General features: G+C 40.9%; 1 protein-coding gene across 3 annotated transcripts in view; it reads right to left on the bottom strand.

Moving 5' to 3' along the window:
- OXR1 (oxidation resistance 1) overlaps positions 1-20748 on the bottom strand; it is a 404602-nt gene that overhangs the window by 115829 nt on the left and 268025 nt on the right. For all 3 annotated transcript variants that reach the window (XM_077809882.1, XM_077809881.1, XM_077809884.1), the window contains one exon: positions 7802-7884. In XM_077809882.1, the coding sequence (XP_077666008.1) occupies positions 7802-7884 (83 nt within the window). The remainder of the gene's footprint in view (positions 1-7801; positions 7885-20748) is intronic.

Consider the following 20748-nt stretch of genomic DNA (forward strand, 5'->3'; position numbering starts at 1 on the left):
TGCAATAGCTGTCTTGAGGGAGTAAGAAAATTCACACAGCTGCAGCCATCATTTAAATTCATGGGATAGCCAAGTCTCAAATATCACTGTGTGTGCGCGCACGCATTTCTCTCTGTTATATATAAAACAAAAGAGAACTGAGTTTTTGTAAAAAGTCTTGTGCATTAGTTGGTTTCTCCCCTCTTCCACCAGTCAACATGGATTCCACTGGTTACCCTGGTTTTGTAAACTGTGCTGTATTTTAATGGTTTGTGGAGCAACCTAAATGTCTTGGCAGAGTAAAACAAATTTTGAAAGCAGTATTGGACATAGTAAGAAGCAAATATGGCTTTCCAGGAGGAAGTCTGTGAGGTTTCATTCATTATCTTTTGCTACAACAAGGAACTGGAAGATTCTTTCAGGCAGATCTTAAGGGTGACTAGGAAAGGCAGCGTTGAAGGAAGCTCTCCTTCCGCAGCTCCATGTTCTCTCTTCCATCTGGTAATTTCTATCCCAGAAGAAACTGGCACTACTAGTAAAATTTCATTATGTACTATTAGGAAAGTGGATTTGCTTTAGAAAAGATAGTTAGCTTGTCCACATATTTCACATTTCTGGTTTCTTAAACACACACGATCAAAGGTGGAAGCTTCAGGGATGATTGTGATCTATCCGAGAACACATTACAAATCATATGTTCTTAAACGGCAATTCTGGATGCCAAAGTATTTCTTTACTTTAGAAAAAAAAAGGTCATTTCCACATTAGACTACCACGTGAACACAATTAAGGGTATGTCCACCCTATAAACTTAAATCAACCTATGTTCAGTCCAGGGGAGCAGTGAAATTCACAAAAATGTAACAGTGTCTATAGGGACACCGCATCACCGTAACTACACGAGAATAGACTTATGCCTCTCGTGGAGGTGGAGTTATTATGCCAGTGCAGTAGGACACTTAAGTCGGCGGGAGCAAGGCTATAGTGTGTACACTGACATAATTAGGTCGACGCAAGAAGCTAAATTATCTAGATGCTTTCATGTATGTGTTTTCTGCCACGTGCAAACTTAGTTCTTTTGTAACCAACGGCTCAACTGACATTTGGAAACTTCTAGAGTCATGTCTGCAAAAATGCACATCTTGATATTTCAATATTCCATGGTGATGTAGACATTTTTGTATGTGTTTATGCAAAAGTAATGAATTCCATTATTCCAAATGTCACTTTTTAATTACAATTACATAACCAAATTGGAACATAAGAGCCAGGCATTTATTGTTCATTACAGACATGGCAATAAGTTGACAGTCAAGTCAAAGTAAAGTGTTGTATCCAGAGCTCTACAAATTAACATTTATTAAAATTCATTATATAAAGTTGTTTTGACTTTCATCTAACTTGAAGTTCACACACACACACACACACACACACACACCAGAACTCAATTGTTAGTTGCTAAACTGGATAAACTTGTACCATTAGTCAACCTCTTGTCTGATTTAAGACAAGCAAAAAAGTACACTATTTAAACTGCAGTTAATTCAATTTTCATGCAAAGTACCATCATAATCTAACATCTATTTCCAACACGCACCAATATCTCACTATAAGCCAGTCCTGAGCAGGCCAATTGTTCCAACACAATTTGGAGTGATCAAAGATTTTTAGTGAGCAAGTTTGACTCCTTTTCGCCACCCTTTTTATATCCAAGTTCCTAGAACACACAATTAAAACAGAAGCACATTTGATAAAAACTATAAAACAAATTAAGGACCACTCAGCGTGGTCTACAACACAGACTATTAACAAGCAAGCATAGAGCTCTGCTTCCTCTCTTCTGAGAAGATTGTGTTTTCATTTTAGTTAAAACACAAAGCTAAAAGCAACCCCCCCCCCCACCAAAAACCTCTCCTCCTGGCTTTCCTATCTATTAGTTGGTTACCAGACAAGCTCCATTTCAGCTGTGTGAATGCATTGGGCCTTATTCTCCAGTGACTTGCACCTTGTGTAGTTGCTTATATCTATCCAAGCAAGTGTACAGTTCTAATCTGGTAGCATTTTACACGCACTTTGCACAGATGCGATTACAAAAGATGCAAGTCAGTGGAGAACCAAGTCATAAAGATGGAGTTATTTACCTTCTGGCTAGTGATCAGATGGAGAACATGAACTGTTAGATGCTCTTCTCCTCTCTTCCTCCCTCCAAAAACATAAAAAAACTGTACTCTGTGGAAGCCACATTCTCTCAACCCACTCACATGGGGTACAGCGCAGGGGGAAAAAGAAGAAAAAAACCAAACCACCACCACCCTTGCACCACAAAAAGAGTAAGGCTAGCTGCCAGTACATAGTCTGGCACTTGGTATCTTCCATACCATGCAACCACTGAGGGTAGCCACAGGTGAACGTGGTCAGAAGAGAGGAACTACTGGCCGCTTCATTGCTAGACCGGTCTTTGAATGCCACAGTTTCTCACAATGAGGCTTCCCTCATGGTACTGATTTTAGTTAAGCCCATCAAGTGAGCTACCAGAGTGGAGGACCCAGGCACAAGTTTTCTGCAACTACTGGCAAACCTTTTTCAGTAGCTATGATCAGAGGTTTTAGTAAAACCTTACAGGCAATCTACTTGATCTGTCCACTACAGAGGACATATCAAATATTTAGTTTGCACTTTCACTCTTACATTTGGCTAGACAGGTCATCAACATGAGCGTGTGCTGAAGACTGGACTTTAAGACCCACAGGATTAAGACAAGGGTCCACAGTCACTCAAGAGTAGGGCCTCTTTAAGCTATTGAGAGTTTACAGTCATCTGTGATGCTGAGCCAGGGAGGGTTAAGCAACCAGCAGGCTGGATGACTTGAAAGCAACCTGTAAGGACATATTAAAAAAGAGCACTGAAATAGTAAACAGGGCCATTCCTTGTACATAGCTATCAAAGCCATGTTAAATAGACTAGAATCCTTGACATGTAGGCCTGTATCAGTAGAGAATTAAGAATAGATACTAATTGTATTTGTCTGTGCTTACCTATATCTTGTTAGAAGTTTAAAAATGTGATCTAGTTAGCTTGTAGATGCTACACTTATTCTATTGATTCAGAGATCAAAAGTGGATATGATCATTTAGATGGGACTCGTGGTGTAATATTATTGTTTTCATTTCTCTTTCAAGTTTGTAGTAAACTACCGGTGAACTGGTTCATGGTTAATGAATGCAACTAGTTACCGGTGTATGCCGAGGAAACAGATTAGCTTCAAACCATAGCAACTCTCTTTTCTTTTTTATTAATAAATCTTAGATTTCGTTAATAAACGATTGGCTGTAAGTGTGTATTTAGGTAAGAGCTGAAATATTCACTAACCTGGTGGGTAATGTGTCCAATCTTCTGGGATTGGAAAAGCTTTATATATGGTGAATAAGGATGTTAGTAACCCACACTATATTAGACACAGCTGTCAGGGTGTGAGCCAAAGGCTGTACAGCTTAAGGGGAACGGTATTTTGGCTTCTTGTTAATCAGCAAGGTAGTACAGAAGCTGTTTTATTACTGTTTGGTGAAACTTGATTACAGAATAAACCACCAGTTTTGGGGATGGTCTTTGCCCACTGGACCATAGCAGTTTGCCCTGACTAAGCATTCTCAGTATAGCCGCTCCAGCAACCAGGGCCACAGCATCTGTCAACCTTATCATACACCTTCTGATGTTTAAGTCTAATTTCTTCCAGACTTACTGTCATGAAACAAGAACCCAAGAAGTGGACCATTTGAAGCAAGTCAGCATGAAGATCCACCTTTTCTAGGTTAGCCTGATCTCCTAGGAAAAAGAAATGGGGGAGGCAGAAAGCAGGAAGAGAAAAGATTGCCAAACTCAGTAGGAATCTGAAGGAACTGGACCTTTGGTCTGCAATTTTAGTTTCTGCAAGGATGGATGAAGGATCCAGAAATATGTCTAGCATTCATATCGAACAATACATATTGAACATATCTCCCCCAAAATAAGCCAGCAACCATGCACAGGGTCATCCACACAAAAATTCTTTCCAGATGCTCTTGAAAGTCCAAAATATGGTTGCTTTTATCGTGTATCAGGCATCATTCGAATACGTGAAAGCTCTTTACTATATACTGCAACCTAAACATAAATCACATGAGAATAATGCATTAAACATTGAGGCTCTCAGATACTACAGTAGTGTATCTTACGTAAGATATTAGTATGGAGATGGTATTCAAAAGTATACTTAATGATCTCTGTGGTTTTAGTGCTGCTCCCTACTAGAAGTAGTATGCAGTATTGTTGTAGCCATGTTAGTCCCAGGATATTAGAGAGACAAGGTGACCTGAAAGAAGAGCTCTGTCTCTCACCAACATAAATTGGTCCAATAAAAGGTACTACCTCACCCACCTTGTCTCTCTACTAGAAATAGTACAGTTTATTAAGCAACGGAACCCAGAACATAGTTTCAGGAAATTTTACAGAGCAATATACCAGGTTTGAGACACAATTGGGTAGGAACAGCCACTGCAGTTGGGAGTTTTAAAGCAGATGATACATCCTTTTATGTTTCTCAGATGACTGATTTTTAGAAAAGGAGAGAAACCCTACAGTTAAAGAAGCTGATATTTACAATAATAGTGATTTCTCATGAGACCACATTTCTTTGTATCATGCAAAGCCAATTATCTATCCAAACCAGTACAGGCTTGGATAACAGAGGACCCCAGTATCATATCTGCTGGCACCGCCTTGTGAATTGACAGATGCAGGTTTTTCCAAGTTGATGCTAATTACTAGAAGATAGGGCAAAAGGGTCCAAAAGTTGTATGCTATGATTTTTTACATGTCTGAATTTGAGATTTGACCCAGAAGGACTAATTATTGTTATGAGTGTTTGCTGTTTTTAGAATCAAATACACTGACTATGCATATCTGAACAATATACCATCTCGCTCTGTGAGTTTTACAGAATATAAACTTTAAGTCTTTCCCTGTTGTAAACAATCTGCAGCTGGAAGAAAAGATAAGGCCCAAGAGTCCCCAAAAAGATGTAAAATAGCCTGTCGCAAAATATATTATTGATACCACTTTTTTTGAGGGTGGGGAGTGAGAATGGGGTTATGAAGAGTATTTCTCAGGCATCAGAGGCCTGCAGTTGGCTGACTAATTAGCCCCACCTACTGCACCTGTGAAAAAGACTGGTAACTTAGCTGGCTCATCCTCATAAAAGGTGGAGAAGGATATGGGAGAGGAGGCAGCAATACCAGCCAGAGGCTGGAGCAACTGCCAGGAGGAGCAACTCCAATAGACAAGACTGACAGAAGGGAAACTGAGGAAAATCCTATTAGCACAAAGGCTCTGAGGTAAGAGCCAGGAACTTTGGTTGATAAACTCGTGGGGTGAGGGATAGATTTGGGGGAAAGGAACATAACCTGTACAGGCTTCGTGGGGAAAAGGCTGTGAAACTCGGATCCTGTTTTCATTAAGAAGGCTTGAAATAAAACCCACAGCAGTTAACTGGTCCAGAGACTACCCTACCTGGATTCTGTAATAGGGCCCCAGGCAGGATTTCCCCATGGAAGGAGCTAGCTCCGCAGGCAACAGGCCTGGGTCCAGTTGGAAGAGGGTGCTATAGAGTAGGCCCAATCCTTCACACAGATATAGAAAAGAAGGAAGCAATCAGAAATCTAAGCACATTTCATTCTGTGCAATATGAACATGCAGGTGTTAGTGGAGGAGTAGCAGGTCATCATGGTCCCATCTGTGATGCAGAACCCCAAATCCTGTATGTGCGGAATACCCAGACTGCAGAGCCCTATAATTCAATGGGTGCACATGGGGTGGTGGCATGGTAACTTATGATAGCGTACAGTAACATATACATACACATTATTGCAAGCTATCATAAGCTTGATGCAACAGAACACGTGAACAGAAAAATTTCACCAAGGAGACCACAGCATGACTAAATCAACAATGAACTCTTAAGTAAATCAAAATACATGTGTTGCAGATGCACAAATGGGACCCCTTTAATGGGAAGGCACATTATGTGAACTATATTCCTTCACTAAATCAAGTGATAAGTACTGTTGGAGATACAATGTGTAATGCATACAATAAAAAGAAAAGGAGTACTTGTGGCACCTTAGAGACTAACCAATTTATTTGAGCATGAGCTTTCGTGAGCTACAGCTCACTTCATCGGAGCTGTAGCTCACGAAAGCTCATGCTCAAATAAATTGGTTAGTCTCTAAGGTGCCACAAGTACTCCTTTTCTTTTTGCGAATACAGACTAACAGGGCTGTTACTCTGAAACAATGCATACAATGTTACTGCAAACAAAAACCCTCAAGCCACACAAGTTTCAAACTCAATTATGGCATACAACTCCCCCCCTCCCCCACACACTTTCTCAGCTATTGCAATACAGAACTGTGTGCTTACTTGGCACAAAAATACAGTTATTTCTAGAATACATCCACTTGATTAAGTATTCTACAGAATAGTGTGTTCTATGGAATACGCTTTCCTATTTTGTTTCACCGTACATGTCAGAGTAGCTGAATGTATAGTCACAAGGTAATACGTTTATGCAGTATTAGAAGGGTTTTATTAATTGTACAAGGACAGTCGATTGATACTTTAGGTTTACAAGTTGCATCTGATAATCTTTCTCAGCTATTTCAGTGATATAATTAGGAAGCAATTATAAATTTTTATGACATTGTATGTATATTAAAAGGTAAAAGAAAATCTGTTCTATTTGTTGTATTTTTAAAAATTCAACATATGAAAGATTAAATGTATATTGCAACTTCAATAAAATAAAGATTCAACAGCAAAACAGTGTAAGAAGTTTTGTTTTCTGTGTAAACCAGACTAATAAAGTTAGCTTGGACTAATCTCAAGAACCCACTCCCAACTCCTCCCACAATATTTCTTGAAGGTAAGGTTATCCATATTAGTAGATAAGAAAAAAGTGACAAAGTTAACTCCTGTACAAAGCCATAATTTTCTTCACTAGACCTCTTTATATCCCATTCTTTACACATTTTATAGCGGAAAATACTTATTTTTATTTCCTCACAAAGCTTCAAAACTGTTCAGGAGCTACTTGACTGATTTTCCAACATGTTAATTGAAAATTCATATGCAGTAATTATATAGCCTAAAACACAACACAAGACAGATACTTCTCACTTCAGTTTCCCCTAGTAACCAGAAACATGAAAAACTGACTGCAGCAGTTTGAGGGTCATTTCAAGAACATAACAGTCAGAGAAAGGCTCCATTTTCAGATACTGCTGGGAAAATACACTTTCAGATACTGCTGAGTACAGCTCTGTGAGGTATAGATCAATGGAAATTAGTAGGAGAATGCTGGAAAGGTACCAGCAAGACAGACCTAGCCCTATTTTTATTTTATTTCTTCTGAATTCAGTGGATTGTTAATGATGCTGAAAGCTTAAAATCACTTATGACTTTTAATAGTTCATTATTTATGGTAAATTATTGAATAATTAGCCTTCAAGAGATAATTCTATTGATTGACATTTATTCAACTATTAATTTAACTTGCACAGAAAATTAAAGTTTCACTTTTGCAGTATGCTTCATATCCCTCCTGGAAAACCTTAGGACTACTAGCTACTTAATTCCTAATAAGGTAATCAACTATCGGAAGTAAAGTACGGACTGAAGCCAACAAAGGGCATCATCAAAGCTTTTTTGTTTACATTATGTATCAAAAACTTCAAGACTCTGTACATTACTATGCAAAAAGTAATATTTAAACAGCCAAGCAGCAACTTACTGTATATTCAATAGTCCCTTTAGGCTTCTGAAAAGACATTCGTCGCCCATCTTTCTTGTCTGGGTTCTTCTTCTGGCCAGTATCTGAAAAAAATTGAGGCAAGGAGCGTGTTAAATTCATTTTCCTTGCTCACAGTACTGTCACAGGCTGCTGATTACAGCCCCGTGGGCAGACATCTAATTCAGCTGGCTCCTTGCAACTCTCTAACAGACAGACAGCTGCTGGAACAGGGACTTCACTCCCCTGTTATGCTTTAAGGATCTGACCAATATAAACCACTGAGACAACTGGGAATCCATTAACTATATAAGTATCTGCTATCATCCAGAATGCTATTAATGCAGGAAAGGCTAAAATGATTGATCTCCTTCATCAGGCAAGGATATATCAATAGCACAAGCAATGCTGCTGAAGATAATCTTTAATTGGTTTTCTGCTGCACAGGATCTGTCATTACTGTCTGCTCCAGACACTGTTTACACTCAGCTTCTGGAGACTAGATGCAATTAAAAATTACAGCTTTTAAGGTGAACAATACAGAGTGTTTGAGATAAATACTTGTATAAACCAAGTTGTACATATAAACAAAACTCTCTAAGACTTCTTTTCTCCATATATGTTAGTCAGAAAGGGACAAGATGTAAAGCGCATCCTCCCTATGCATATAACCTTCACTTTACTGTCAAGATGCACTTAAAAGCATTGCTCTTTTTTGGCTTCTGAAATACTGATTTTTTTTGATCACCCTGTAATGTCTGCAGCTTTACTGGGATCCAATACAAGAAATGGAATTTCCTGCAGCTATACTAGAACTTTGCTAATGTATACTTTAAAAAAAAAAAAAGTTTTTATTCAGCTTGATAATTCACAAACATAAAATGTATTTTGTTATTTGACCATTATATTTTACACTAGTACTTTCCTGAATACAAGTTGGAATACTGAGGTATAGTTTGTAAAAGTATCTGAGAACCTTCCTATCGTGAGACTTGATCCTAGCACTCTGCTGTAAACCTTTGCTGTGAAGAAGGGAGAAATTTTTCTTGAGAGAGAATCAGATTTGTGGATTTGTAAAAAGTTAGCTAGGTTCTACTGCAGCATGCTACTGATTGTGTTGATAGATTATGTCCATATCTTCAGTTTATATACTCGTTACGTATTTCAATCAACTAGGTAAGAAGTTTGAAAAGAGATACTGTTAAAAAGTGAAATGAACCCACAATAAAGTAAAAGTTTTTTTTAAAGTGTTCCAAAAGTTTTTTACTGTACATTTAAGTGATTTCCACTATCCTTTCCCCGCCCCCCCGACAGCAATTTAGAAGCTTAGATAAAACTTCTCTAGTTTCTTTTCCAATTTTGCAGTCACTGACTGTCCCCCACCATGTCCTCACTGAACAGAGATGAAATTTATCAAAATGCTTATACAAAGACAACTTTGATGGCTTTGCCATCAACAAAAATACCGCCCCCCCCCCAACACACACACACACACTCCCTCCAGTAATGTTACTAAGTTTTACTTACTAGCCACATGGACTTTCCAGGAGAGGAAATAGTCTTGGGGGACAAGTTCCCATATTTACAACAATGTGTTAAAATAGTTACTCAAAATAGGGGTCAGTTCTTATGGTGTGGAAAGTGGTAAGTTTGAGTGAGTGACAGACACACTAATGAAACTCTCAAGAATTAAGTCAAGGTGGTTTAACTGCAGGTTAAGACAATAGTTACATTTCCCAGAAATTTCTTCAACCAGAATGTTGCAATTTTATTGTAGTGCTTCCTCACCTTAATCACCACATTAAGGCTGGATATTCGTTTGTTTTTACAATTAAAAACAATCGACATCAAAGCATATTAAAAGCTTCTTGAAGACAAGCTGCAAAAATTGCTCAGTGTTCAAGCACACTGAAAGCTAGGTGGAGGACAGTGGAGTGCAACAATCTCTCCCTGACAGCCAAACTTTTTGTTTAAAGAAGTTTGAAGAAAGCAACTCTCTCCTGCCTCCTTGAGCTCTAGCAGCTAAAAGACCATAGCTGCTCAGAATACTCCCAGCTCACATCACAAGGGTGCAGAGGGAACAGTTGAAATCAGTGCCCCCTACCTTACTCTCTATAGCAACAAGGTTGATTTAAATCTTAGTGTTTCAAAAACAGAGGATGTAACTTATGGAATACTTTCATGCTTAATCAAAACACAAGTTTTAATGCAGTCTACCTCGAAGGCAACAGGCTGGACACCACTGTTTTAGAACTAAGTAGTACACCACAACTTCCCACATCCCCCTGCAAACTGTTAGAACAAAAAGAGCAGTCAAATCCCATGTTAACAGCCTGTACCTTTTCACCTGTGCTACAAATGCATACAGCTCCAACACATTTCTCCAAATGCAAATGCTGAAGTATTTCATGATCTGCAAACAAATCTGATCACTAGTAGCTGAATAATTCAAAATTATTTTCTGTAAGGCGCTGCCTCATGAGGTTGAGTTAATTTTTACTTAACTGTTCCTTTTTTACTGAAAGGGAAGGAAGTAATTTATGAAAGTATTCATTTACATCATCAAGAAATAAAGAGGAGTATTTTAAGAATCATAGAATATCAGGTTGAAAGGGACCTCAGGAGGTCATCTAGTCCAACCCCCTGCTCAAAGCAGGACCAATCCCCAATTAAATCATCCCAGCCAGGGCTTTGTCAAGCCTGACCTTAAAAACTTCTAAGGAAGGAGATTCTACCACCTCCCTAGGTAACGCATTCCAGTGCTTCACCACCCTCCTAGTGAAAAAGTTTTTCCTAATATCCAACCTAAACCTCCCCCACTGCAACTTGAGACCATTACTCCTTGTCCTGTCCTCTTCTACCACTGAGAATAGTCTAGAACCATCCTCTCTGGAATCACCTCTCAGGTAGTTGAAAGCAGCTATCAAATCCCCCCTCATTCTTCTCTTCTGCAGACTAAATAATCCCAGTTCCCTCAGCCTCTCCTCATAAGTCATGTGTTCCAGACCCCTAATCTTTTTGTTGCCCTTCGCTGGACTCTCTCCAATTTATCCACATCCTTCTTGTAGTGTGGGGCCCAAAACTGGACACAGTACTCCAGATGAAGCCTCACCAGTGTCGAATAGAGGGGAACGATCACGTCCCTCGATCTGCTGGCAATGCCCCTACTTATACATCCCAAAATGCCATTGGCCTTCTTGGCATTAACGGCACACTGTTGACTCCTATCCAGCTTCTCGTCCACTGCCACCCCTAGGTCCTTTTCCGCAAAACTGCTGCCTAGACATTCGGTCCCTAGTCTGTAGCGGTGCATTGGGTTCTTCCGTCCTATCCTTGTTGAACCTCATCAGATTTCTTTTGGCCCAATCCTCCAATTTGTCTAGGGCCCTCTGTATCCTATCCCTGCCCTCCAGCGTATCTACCACTCCTCCTAGTTTAGTATCATCCGCAAATTTGCTGAGAGTGCAATCCACTCCATCCTCCAGATCATTTATGAAGATATCGAACAAAACCGGCCCCAGGACCGACCCTTGGGGCACTCCACTTGATACCGGCTGCCAACTAGACATGGAGCCATTGATCGCTACCCGTTGAGCCTGACAATCTAGCCAACTTTCTACGCACCTTATAGTGCATTCATCCAGCCCATACTTCTTTAACTTGCTGACAAGAATACTGTGGGAGACCGTGTCAAAAGCTTTGCTAAAGTCAAGAAACAATACATCCACTGCTTTCCCTTCATCCACAGAACCAGTAATCTCATCATAGAAGGCGATTAGATTAGTCAGGCATGACCTTCCCTTGGTGAATCCATGCTGACTGTTCCTGATCACTTTCCTCTCATGTAAGTGCTTCAGGATAGATTCCTTGAGGACTTGCTCCATGATTTTTCCGGGGACTGAGGTGAGGCTGACTGGCCTGTAGTTCCCAGGATCCTCCTCCTTCCTTTTTTTAAAGATTGGCACTACATTAGCCTTTTTCCAGTCATCCAGGACTTCCCCCATTCAGAATGCCTTGTTCATCACCATGAAAGACAGACTCTGCTTTACAGTTTTCAAATTCAGAGTTATCTTTTTGTGTGATTGTAAGTGCATATGGCAATCTTAAGAGCCTATTTTTCATCAATGTTCTGAGATGTTGGATTGCATCTCTAACATTCCACTTACACACATGAAGAGACACTCCCAGCAGAATCCAAACTGGAAGAGCCACAGGGATCTTATCACATATGGGTAGAACAGAACACCATAGTACAGTCATCATGCAGATATGAGAAGAGATCTTTACTTTAGCGTCCTTAAGAGTAGAAATAGGAACGAAATGACAGATGGACAAGTGTACTGTACCGCGAAAACCACGGAATGAACTTCTGACACAATTTTATGTTATTCTGTCTTTTTGTTGACTGAGGAATTTGGCGGGTAGGAAGGAAGGAAGACAAACATGGCTTTCAGCCACCTTTGTACTTCTTATATACCCATTATGGAGCTGCAACAGACCTTAGCATCAGTATGGTATAGACTAAGGGGGCCTTAGCAGAGGCCAAGACTATAACAGGGTTCCAAAAAGAAGTTCATGGAGGCTAGGTCCATCAATAGCTATTAGCCAGGATGGGCAGGGATGGTGTACATAGCCTCTTTTTGCCAGAACTTGGGAATGGGTGATGGGATGGAACACTTGATTATTACCTGTTCTGTTCATTCCCTCTGAAGCATCTGGCATTGACCACTGCCAGAAAACAGGATACTGGGCTAGATGGAGCTTTGGCCATTCTTATGTTCTTAACCATAAAATAAGTTTAACAACAAGAGATAGATTTTAAAGACTACGAGTGATGAGGCATGAAAGTCAGAATTGGTTACAAGAAAATAAACGCAATTAAATACTTAACTTCACAAACTAAGTGAATTCAAAGCAAAAGTCTCTCACCACATGCTTCAATATAGTCTTACTAGCTGAACTCCTTTCAGACAGAATCCCTCTCCCAATTCAAGGCTGTTTCTTTGTTCTTCAGGATACAGTGGATACAATGGGTAGAGAGAAAGGGAGGAACAACCTGGGGAGTCTGTCCTCCATCCTTACACTTCTATTCTTTGAGAATCATCCCAAGCTTGGGTTCAGGAGAGAAAGTCTGTGTGGATGGGCACCCCCAGCTGTTTGTCAAGATGTAAATTTTTACTCACATCCTTTTCTCTGCCAAAGGACGGCCACTTAACCAGGTGATAGTCCATTTGATTTCGTTGACATTTAGCTGAGGGTGTCAGTTTGTCTTTTGTCTCTGAGGAACTGGTTTCTGGCTGCTTTTCTAATCTTGAAACATGTCTCAAACTCATAAAATAGAATTTCATAACTTTACATACAATGTTGCCACACATTTTACTAGGACAACGATGATCTGCAAATTATGAGTTTTCAAAGGATTCCTCACAAGGCATACTTTGTACAAAATTTATCATAGTATTGTAAAAGGGGTGAACACAGGGGTACAGATGATCACAGCCATGTTGAAAAGGTCATTCACATGAGCATATTAAAGATAAGTTGTTATGGGGCCAGAGGCAAAGTACTATCATGATTCAAAACTGGCCAAGAGAAAGAAAACAGAATAGGAGTAAGTGGTCAACTTTTATCTCGGTGAAAGGTTAACATGAGGTCTCTCAGGGTTCTATAATAGGCCATATGGTATTTAATAATGATCTGGAAATGGGGGCAAGATATCAAAATGTGAAGATGAGTTATTTAGGTTAACTAAGATCCGAAATGACTGTGGAACTTTGGAGGACCTATATTAGTTAACTGAATGAGCACCATGATGGCAGATGAAATTCAATGTTAAGAAAGGCAGTGTAATAAATATTGCACAAGTACTTCAGATCTTCATTCCAGTTTGCTAGGTCATAAATCAACTAGCAACTCAGAAAAGGGGCCTGGGCATCACTGCAGACAGCTCAGTTAAGACCTGTGTTCCCTCTAAGCTGCGCAGTCAGGCAGCCGCCCAGGAGAAACTCAAGTGCCTCGCACTTGATTAGCAGAGCCACAAACATCCAGCAGAGTGTGTTCAGGAGCCCTCCTCCCTGCTGCTTTGCAGACATGTTGCTCCTGCAGCTGCTTCCAGGACTCTCCTGCTAGCCGTACAGAGTGGGGGGGTGGGGGAGAGGCGGGTGCTGATGTCAGGGTATCCACCTTCCTTCACCCCTGTACCTCATCTCCACAGAGCAAGGGAGAGGGGACAGGCTGGCTCAGAACTCAGAGCAGGAGAGAGCTGATGCGGTCTGAGTTCTGAACCAGGCTCTGGGCAGTGAGTGAGTGCCTTTCTTAAAGAGACAGCGCACGATCTCTGAGACTTCTCCAGCAGCCAGCTCTCACAATCTGTGTGTGTCTCTCTCTCTCACATCAGCTGCACTATCAGAGGCTCGTTCACCTGCACATCTACCAATGTGATATATGCCATCATGTGCCAGCAATGCCCCTCTGCCATATACATTGGCCAAACTGGACAGTCTCTATGTAAAAGAATAAATGGACACAAATCAGATGTCAAGAATTATGACCAGTCAGAGAACACTTCAGTCTCTCTGGTTACTTGATTACAGACCTAAAAGAGACAATATTACAACAACAAAACTTCAAAAACAGACTCCAACGAGAGACTGCTGAATTGGAATTAATTTGCAAACTGGACGCCATTAAATTAGGCTTGAATAAAGACTGGGAGTGGATGTGTCATTACACAAGTAAAACTGTTTTCCCATGTTTATTTTCCCCCCCTACTGTTCCTCACATGTTCTTGTCAACTGCTAGAAATGGCCCACCTTGATCATCACTACAAAAGGTTTTTTTTCCTCTCCTGCTGGTAATAGCTCACTTTACCTGATCACTCACTTTACAGTGTGTATGGTAACACCCATTGTTTCGTGTTCTCTGTGTATATAAAATCCCCCTACTGTATTTTCCACTGCGTACATCCGACGAAGTGGGCTGTAGCTCACGAAAGCTTATGCTCAAATAAATCTGTTAGTCTCTAAGGTGCCACAAGTACTTCTTTTCTTTTTGGGGATACAGATTAACACGGCTGCTACTCTGAAACCTGTGTGTAATACTGTTTCCCTCACCTCAAGAAAATGATTGCAGAATTTGAGGTGGTTCAGAGAAGGCTTTTGAAAATGATCACTGGCATAGAAAAACTCATATGAAATTGGAAAGATTGGGATTATTAACCCTAGAAAGGAGGTGAATAAGACAGTAGTTAAATTTTCCAGAAATTGCACCAACCACAATGTTGCAGTTTTATTGTAGTACTTCCTTGCTTTAATCCAAAGCAAACAAACCTTAACGTTGTGGGTTTTTTTAAAAATCATTAATAAACCTCAAAATCATAGCATATTAAAAATGACTTTTTGAAGACAGTTACAAGTTTTGCTATGCAGAGATTAAATTAAACAAGGGCCTGCAAACATTCCATCATCACTTCCTGTCCATGGTATCACAGGAAAGTGATAGATCAAACACCTGAATTGGATACCTGACTTTTCATCCAACAGAATATCAACCACACAAGCGCATCCTGTAGGATACACCCAGTTTGGAATCCCTAGTTCACAAAGGTCAACATGGACAGTGGGTGAATGTGCTGTTGGGGAAGGAAAGCCCCGACCCCTACTCCTCTATCCAAGGCCCCACCCCCCCTTCTGCTCTCCCATGGGTCCCCAGCCCCAGATCGCCGGGCAGGCGGCACGGCTGGAATGCTCCTGGCCCCAGCGCCATGCAGGAAGTGTGGCTAGAGCACCCCCAACCCCGGAGTGCCCCCAGCCCCAGAGCACTGGGCAGGGGGCACGGTCCCAGTGCTGGTCAGACAGACGGGTGGCATGGCATGGGCTCAGCCCCAGCGCCCCCAACCCCAGGCCTTGTGCACATCGTCCCCAGCCTGTGAGCCCCAACCTCTCTGCCACAGAACAGCAGGAAAGGATCTGGAAGCAAGCAAGAGGCGGCTTCGGAGCGCAGTGTGGGTGGGGACATGCAGGCTGTTTGGGGAGGTACAGCTTTCCCCTGTCTATGCTACCCACCACCCATGAAAGTCAAGGAAACTGGAGGCATTCAGATACTATGAAAGTTGTCTTACTACAATCTCTTTGATAATCCTAACCAAATAGGAGATTAGAAACTGGTTGACAGTTGGACACATTATCCAGTGACAACTTTCTGATGAACTCATGCTTCCTTTGAAGCAGTGTTGCTCTACCTTTTTTGTGCTGGCAACCCCCATTGGACTTTATTTATTTATTTTAAAGTAAAAAATAGAAGTGACTCTCCCCCCTACGAAAACTTGGGAAAAAAAAGAGAGACCTTAAATATTCATTAAGTAAATTATGAATAATACTCAGGGCCAGCTTTAGGGGATGACCAGCAGGGCAACTGCTTGGACCCCATGCCAAGGGTATCCTGCGAAGCTAAGTTATATGCTTCAGCCACACCGTGGCTAAAATTGTACATGAACACCCATCTTCTGGCCTTCAAATAACCCCACAACCTCATCATCAGAAGCAAGCTTCTCACAGACCAGGACACATCACCTCAAAGCAGCAGCAGACCTTGCCAGAACAACAGATGCAAAACCTGCAGACATATCTCCACTATTACAATGATCAACATACCGTTCAAGATCCATGGATCCTACACATGCCTATCACATGTGGTATACCTTATCCAGTGCGCTAAATGCCCCAACAACAACTTTGTGGGTGAAACCAGACAATCACTACGCTCTCGAATGAATTCATTATAGAAAAATGATAAAAGCCACCACCACCAATTCACCAGTGGGTGAACACTTCACAAAGCAAGCACTCCATATCTGACCTTTCAGTCCTCAGCCCCAAAATAAACCTGCACAACACTTTCAAAAGATGAACTTGGAAGCTTAAATTCATAACTTTGCTAGACATTAAAAATTATGGCTGAAGCTGAGACACTGATTTATATCTTATTACAACAATCTGTAACCCACTAACCCCCTCTTTTTGTCCTATGACTGTAGAAATGTTAATGGGCTACTCTACTTTGAATGGTCTCTTACCATATGTGCTAACTAAGCAATCTATTTCACCTTGCATTTTGCTGTGATGCTGAAAATACCTTTCCCAGACCAGAAGAAGAGCTCTGTATGTCTTGAAAGCTTGTCTCTCTCACCAACAGATGTTGGTTCAATAAAAGATATTACCTCACCCACCTCGTCTCTGTAATATCCTAGGACCAACATAGCTACAACTACACTGTCATCACAAGATGTCAGTTTTGAGACTAGATTTTTATTATAAATATAGTTTTATAGCTGTTTCAGATAAGTGTTAAAAGTGAGGAAGGTTGCCATTGTAGAGGAGATGGAAAAGCAGAAACTGGAGACAGAAGATTGACTGACTGCATAGTACAATGGTAAGTATAGTAATTCTAGGACACTATACCTACACTACTCACAACAACATTCAAGTTTAGTAATGAACAAAACGCCACGGATAAGCATGGAAGTTTTCCCCACACAAAAAACTTTATTAAACTAAGGCACTAGTTCTCAACCTCCCTTAACTTGGCCACTCCCACAAAGCGTTAACATCCTCTCTGAACTTAAATTTTGGGGGGGAAAATGATAGTAGGGAAGATTAAAATATTCTACTTTTTTCACTTCAAGACATTAGTTATTTTCTCCCTCCTTTACCAATTTGTCTAGTTTTCATATTTTGAACCTCTGTTAGTGTGACTATAACAAATATAGTCTGTCACTTGGATGCAGATGGAGGAATGTGAAGTTTTATACTTTGTATACTTGAAGCAAAAAATGAGCTTCCTACCTCTTTCCAAGAATGAATTCAAGAGTAGCTGTTTGTACCATCGCTCAACTTCCTCCCCACCAAACAGCCAGAAAACTAAACCTCCTCTCTTGCACACTGTCATAAATATAAAGGGAAGGGTAAACCCCTTTGAAATCCCTCCTGGCCAGGGGAAAGCTCCTCTCACCTGTAAAGGGTTAAGAAGCTAAAGGTAACCTCGCTGGCACCTGACCAAAATGACCAATGAGGAGACAAGATACTTTCAAAAGCTGGGAGGAGGGAGAGAAACAAAGGGTCTGTGTCTGTCTGTATGCTGGTCCTGGCCAAGGATAGACCAGGAATGGAGTCTTAGAACTTTTAGTAAGTAATCTAGCTAGGTATGTGTTAGATTATGATTTCTTTAAATGGCTGAGAAAAGAATTGTGCTGAATAGAATAACTATTTCTGTCTGTGTATCTTTTTTGTAACTTAAGGTTTTGCCTAGAGGGGTTCTCTATGTTTTTGAATCTAATTACCCTGTAAGATATCTACCATCCTGATTTTACAGGGGGGATTTCTTCATTTCTATTTACTTCTATTTTCTATTAAAAGTCTTCTTGTAAAAAACTGAATGTTTTTTCATTGTTCGCAGATCCAAGGGTTTGGGTCTGTGGTCACCTATGCAAATTGGTGAGGCTTTTTATCCAACATTTCCCAGGAAAGGGGGGGGGTGCAAGTGTTGGGAGGATTGTTCATTGTTCTTAAGATCCAAGGGTCTGGGTCTGTAGTCACCTAGGCAAATTGGTGAGGCTTTTTACCAAACCTTGTCCAGGAAGTGGGGTGCAGGGTTTTGGGAAGTATTTTGGGGGGAAAGACGCGTCCAAACAGCTCTTCCCCAGTAACCAGTATTAGTTTGGTGGTGGTAGCGGCCATTCCAAGGACCACGGGTGGAATACTTTGTACCTTGGGGAAGTTTTGACCTAAGCTGGTAAAGATAAGCTTAGGAGGTTTTTCATGCAGGTCCCCACATCTGTACCCTAGAGTTCAGAGTGGGGGAGGAACCTTGACACACACCTTTCCTTTTTTTTAAAAAAAATATAAATACTGTAACCATACAGCATTGGTTGGGTCTTCCGCCTCTGGGAACATATATATTGGTCTAATGCCACTGGAATCAAAGATTTCTTCACCTCACATTAATGCATTTATTTTTCACCGTTCTGAGCGCTGAACAATTTCTCTAGTTCAACCCTAAACACAATATTGGACCTTACTTTCTCACCATTCATGTATTAATATGGTTTTCAGTTTATTGTGAAGTTCTACAAATGGACTGGAAAAGTTTATTTAAAATAATTTTTCCTGGGTAAAACACAAGTATCAATTAAAGACTAAAAAGGATGAGACTGAAAGGAGAGAAAATATGAAGCTCCCCTTGGTAAAAGTAAGTTAGTTTAACATGGGGATTGGCAACCTTTGGCACGTGGCCCATCAGGGAAATCCGCTGGCAGGCCAGGACAGTTTGTTTACCTGCAGCATCTGGACAAACCGTGTGCCAAAGGTTGCTGGTCCCTGGTTTAACATATCTGAATGGTCACAAAAAACAGCAATGAGGAGTCTCCCTTGTTTAATGTTTGTCTAAGCCAGTGGCTCTCAACCTTTCCAGACTACTGTACCCCTTTCAAGAGTCTGATTTGTCTTGCGTACTCCAAGTTTCACTTCTCTTAATAACTACTTACTTACAAAGTCAGACATAAAAATACAAAAAAGTGTCACAGCACACTATTACTGAAAAATTGCTTTCTCATTTTTATCATATAATTACTAAATAAATTGGAATATAAAAATTATACTTACATGTCAGTGTATAGCATACAGTGCAGTATAAACAATTCATTGGCTGTATGAATTTTTACTTTGTACTGACATCACTAGGGCTTTTTATGTAGCCTGTTGTAAAACTAGGCCAATATCTAGATGAGTTGATATACCCCCCAGAAGACCTCTGTATACCCCCAGGGGTACGCATACCCCTAGCTGAGAACCACTGGTCTAGGCCATAATTAAATTTTTATTACCTTTAAATTTAATCTAAAGAAAAAACACACCAAAGTCTTCTTTCAAAAAATATTCTAATAAACCACTACTTAACATGAAGCAACTAGCTGTCATTTGCCTATTGATAAAACAGAGGAGGCAAAGAGAGTTGCATCTTTACTAGATTAGTTCCACTCAGCAGCAATTAGATGTGTGTAATCTATTACAAAAAACCAAAAAAACAAATATTAAATTTAGAATCATTTTAACCAGCATTATGAACTCTAGAACAGTATTTTTTCTGACAGCATGGACCTCTGCTCAATGGAGGGATTGTCTCAGATTATCTCCCCTCTATTTGCTATCATGTATATTGCTGTAGTTAGTACAAAGATGTTACACTTTCATTTGTTTTTTCATGGTCTGACATCTGGAAGCAATGAGACAGTACCACCAGACCACCCAATTCTCTGGAAACCAGCTGTGGACCACAGACCACTGTTTGACAGCCACTTCTCTGGACAGTTAACCTTTCAAAAAGAGAAGTTTAAGGTTAGGCTTTTAGTCATATATGAGCACCTAATTAAATAGTCTGATTTTGAAAAGGGCTATCATGGTTTTGTGACTGTTTTAGAATTAAAGGTCATTTTTATACCTTTAGATCAGTGGTCTCCAACTTTTTAACTCACAAGATCACTTTTTGAATTTAAGTGCAACCCAAGGATGTACCCCACCCCTTGCTCCCCCACACCCTCACTCACTTTCACCAGGCTGGGACAGGTGGCTGGGGATCAGGAGGGGGTGTGGGCTCCGGGCTGGGGGGGTTCAGAGTGTGGGAGAGGGCTCTGGTCTGAGCCTGGGCAAGGGGTTGGGGTGCAGGAGGGGTGCAAGATTTGGGAGGGAGCTTGGGGGCAGGAGGGAGCTCTGGGCTGGGGCAGAGTGTTGGGGTGCAGGAGGGAGCTCGGGGTGCTGGCTCTGGGAGGGGGCTCAATACTGGGAGTCGGGGCACAGGCTCCCTGCCTGCCCCAGCCCCATGCTGCTCCCAGAAGGGGCCAATGCACTGCTGCGGCCCCGGGGGGGACGGACACATTGCTCTGCATGCTGCCCCTCTCT

This window comes from Eretmochelys imbricata, chromosome 2 (assembly GCF_965152235.1).
Source record: "Eretmochelys imbricata isolate rEreImb1 chromosome 2, rEreImb1.hap1, whole genome shotgun sequence".
Taxonomy (NCBI): Eukaryota; Metazoa; Chordata; order Testudines; family Cheloniidae; genus Eretmochelys; species Eretmochelys imbricata.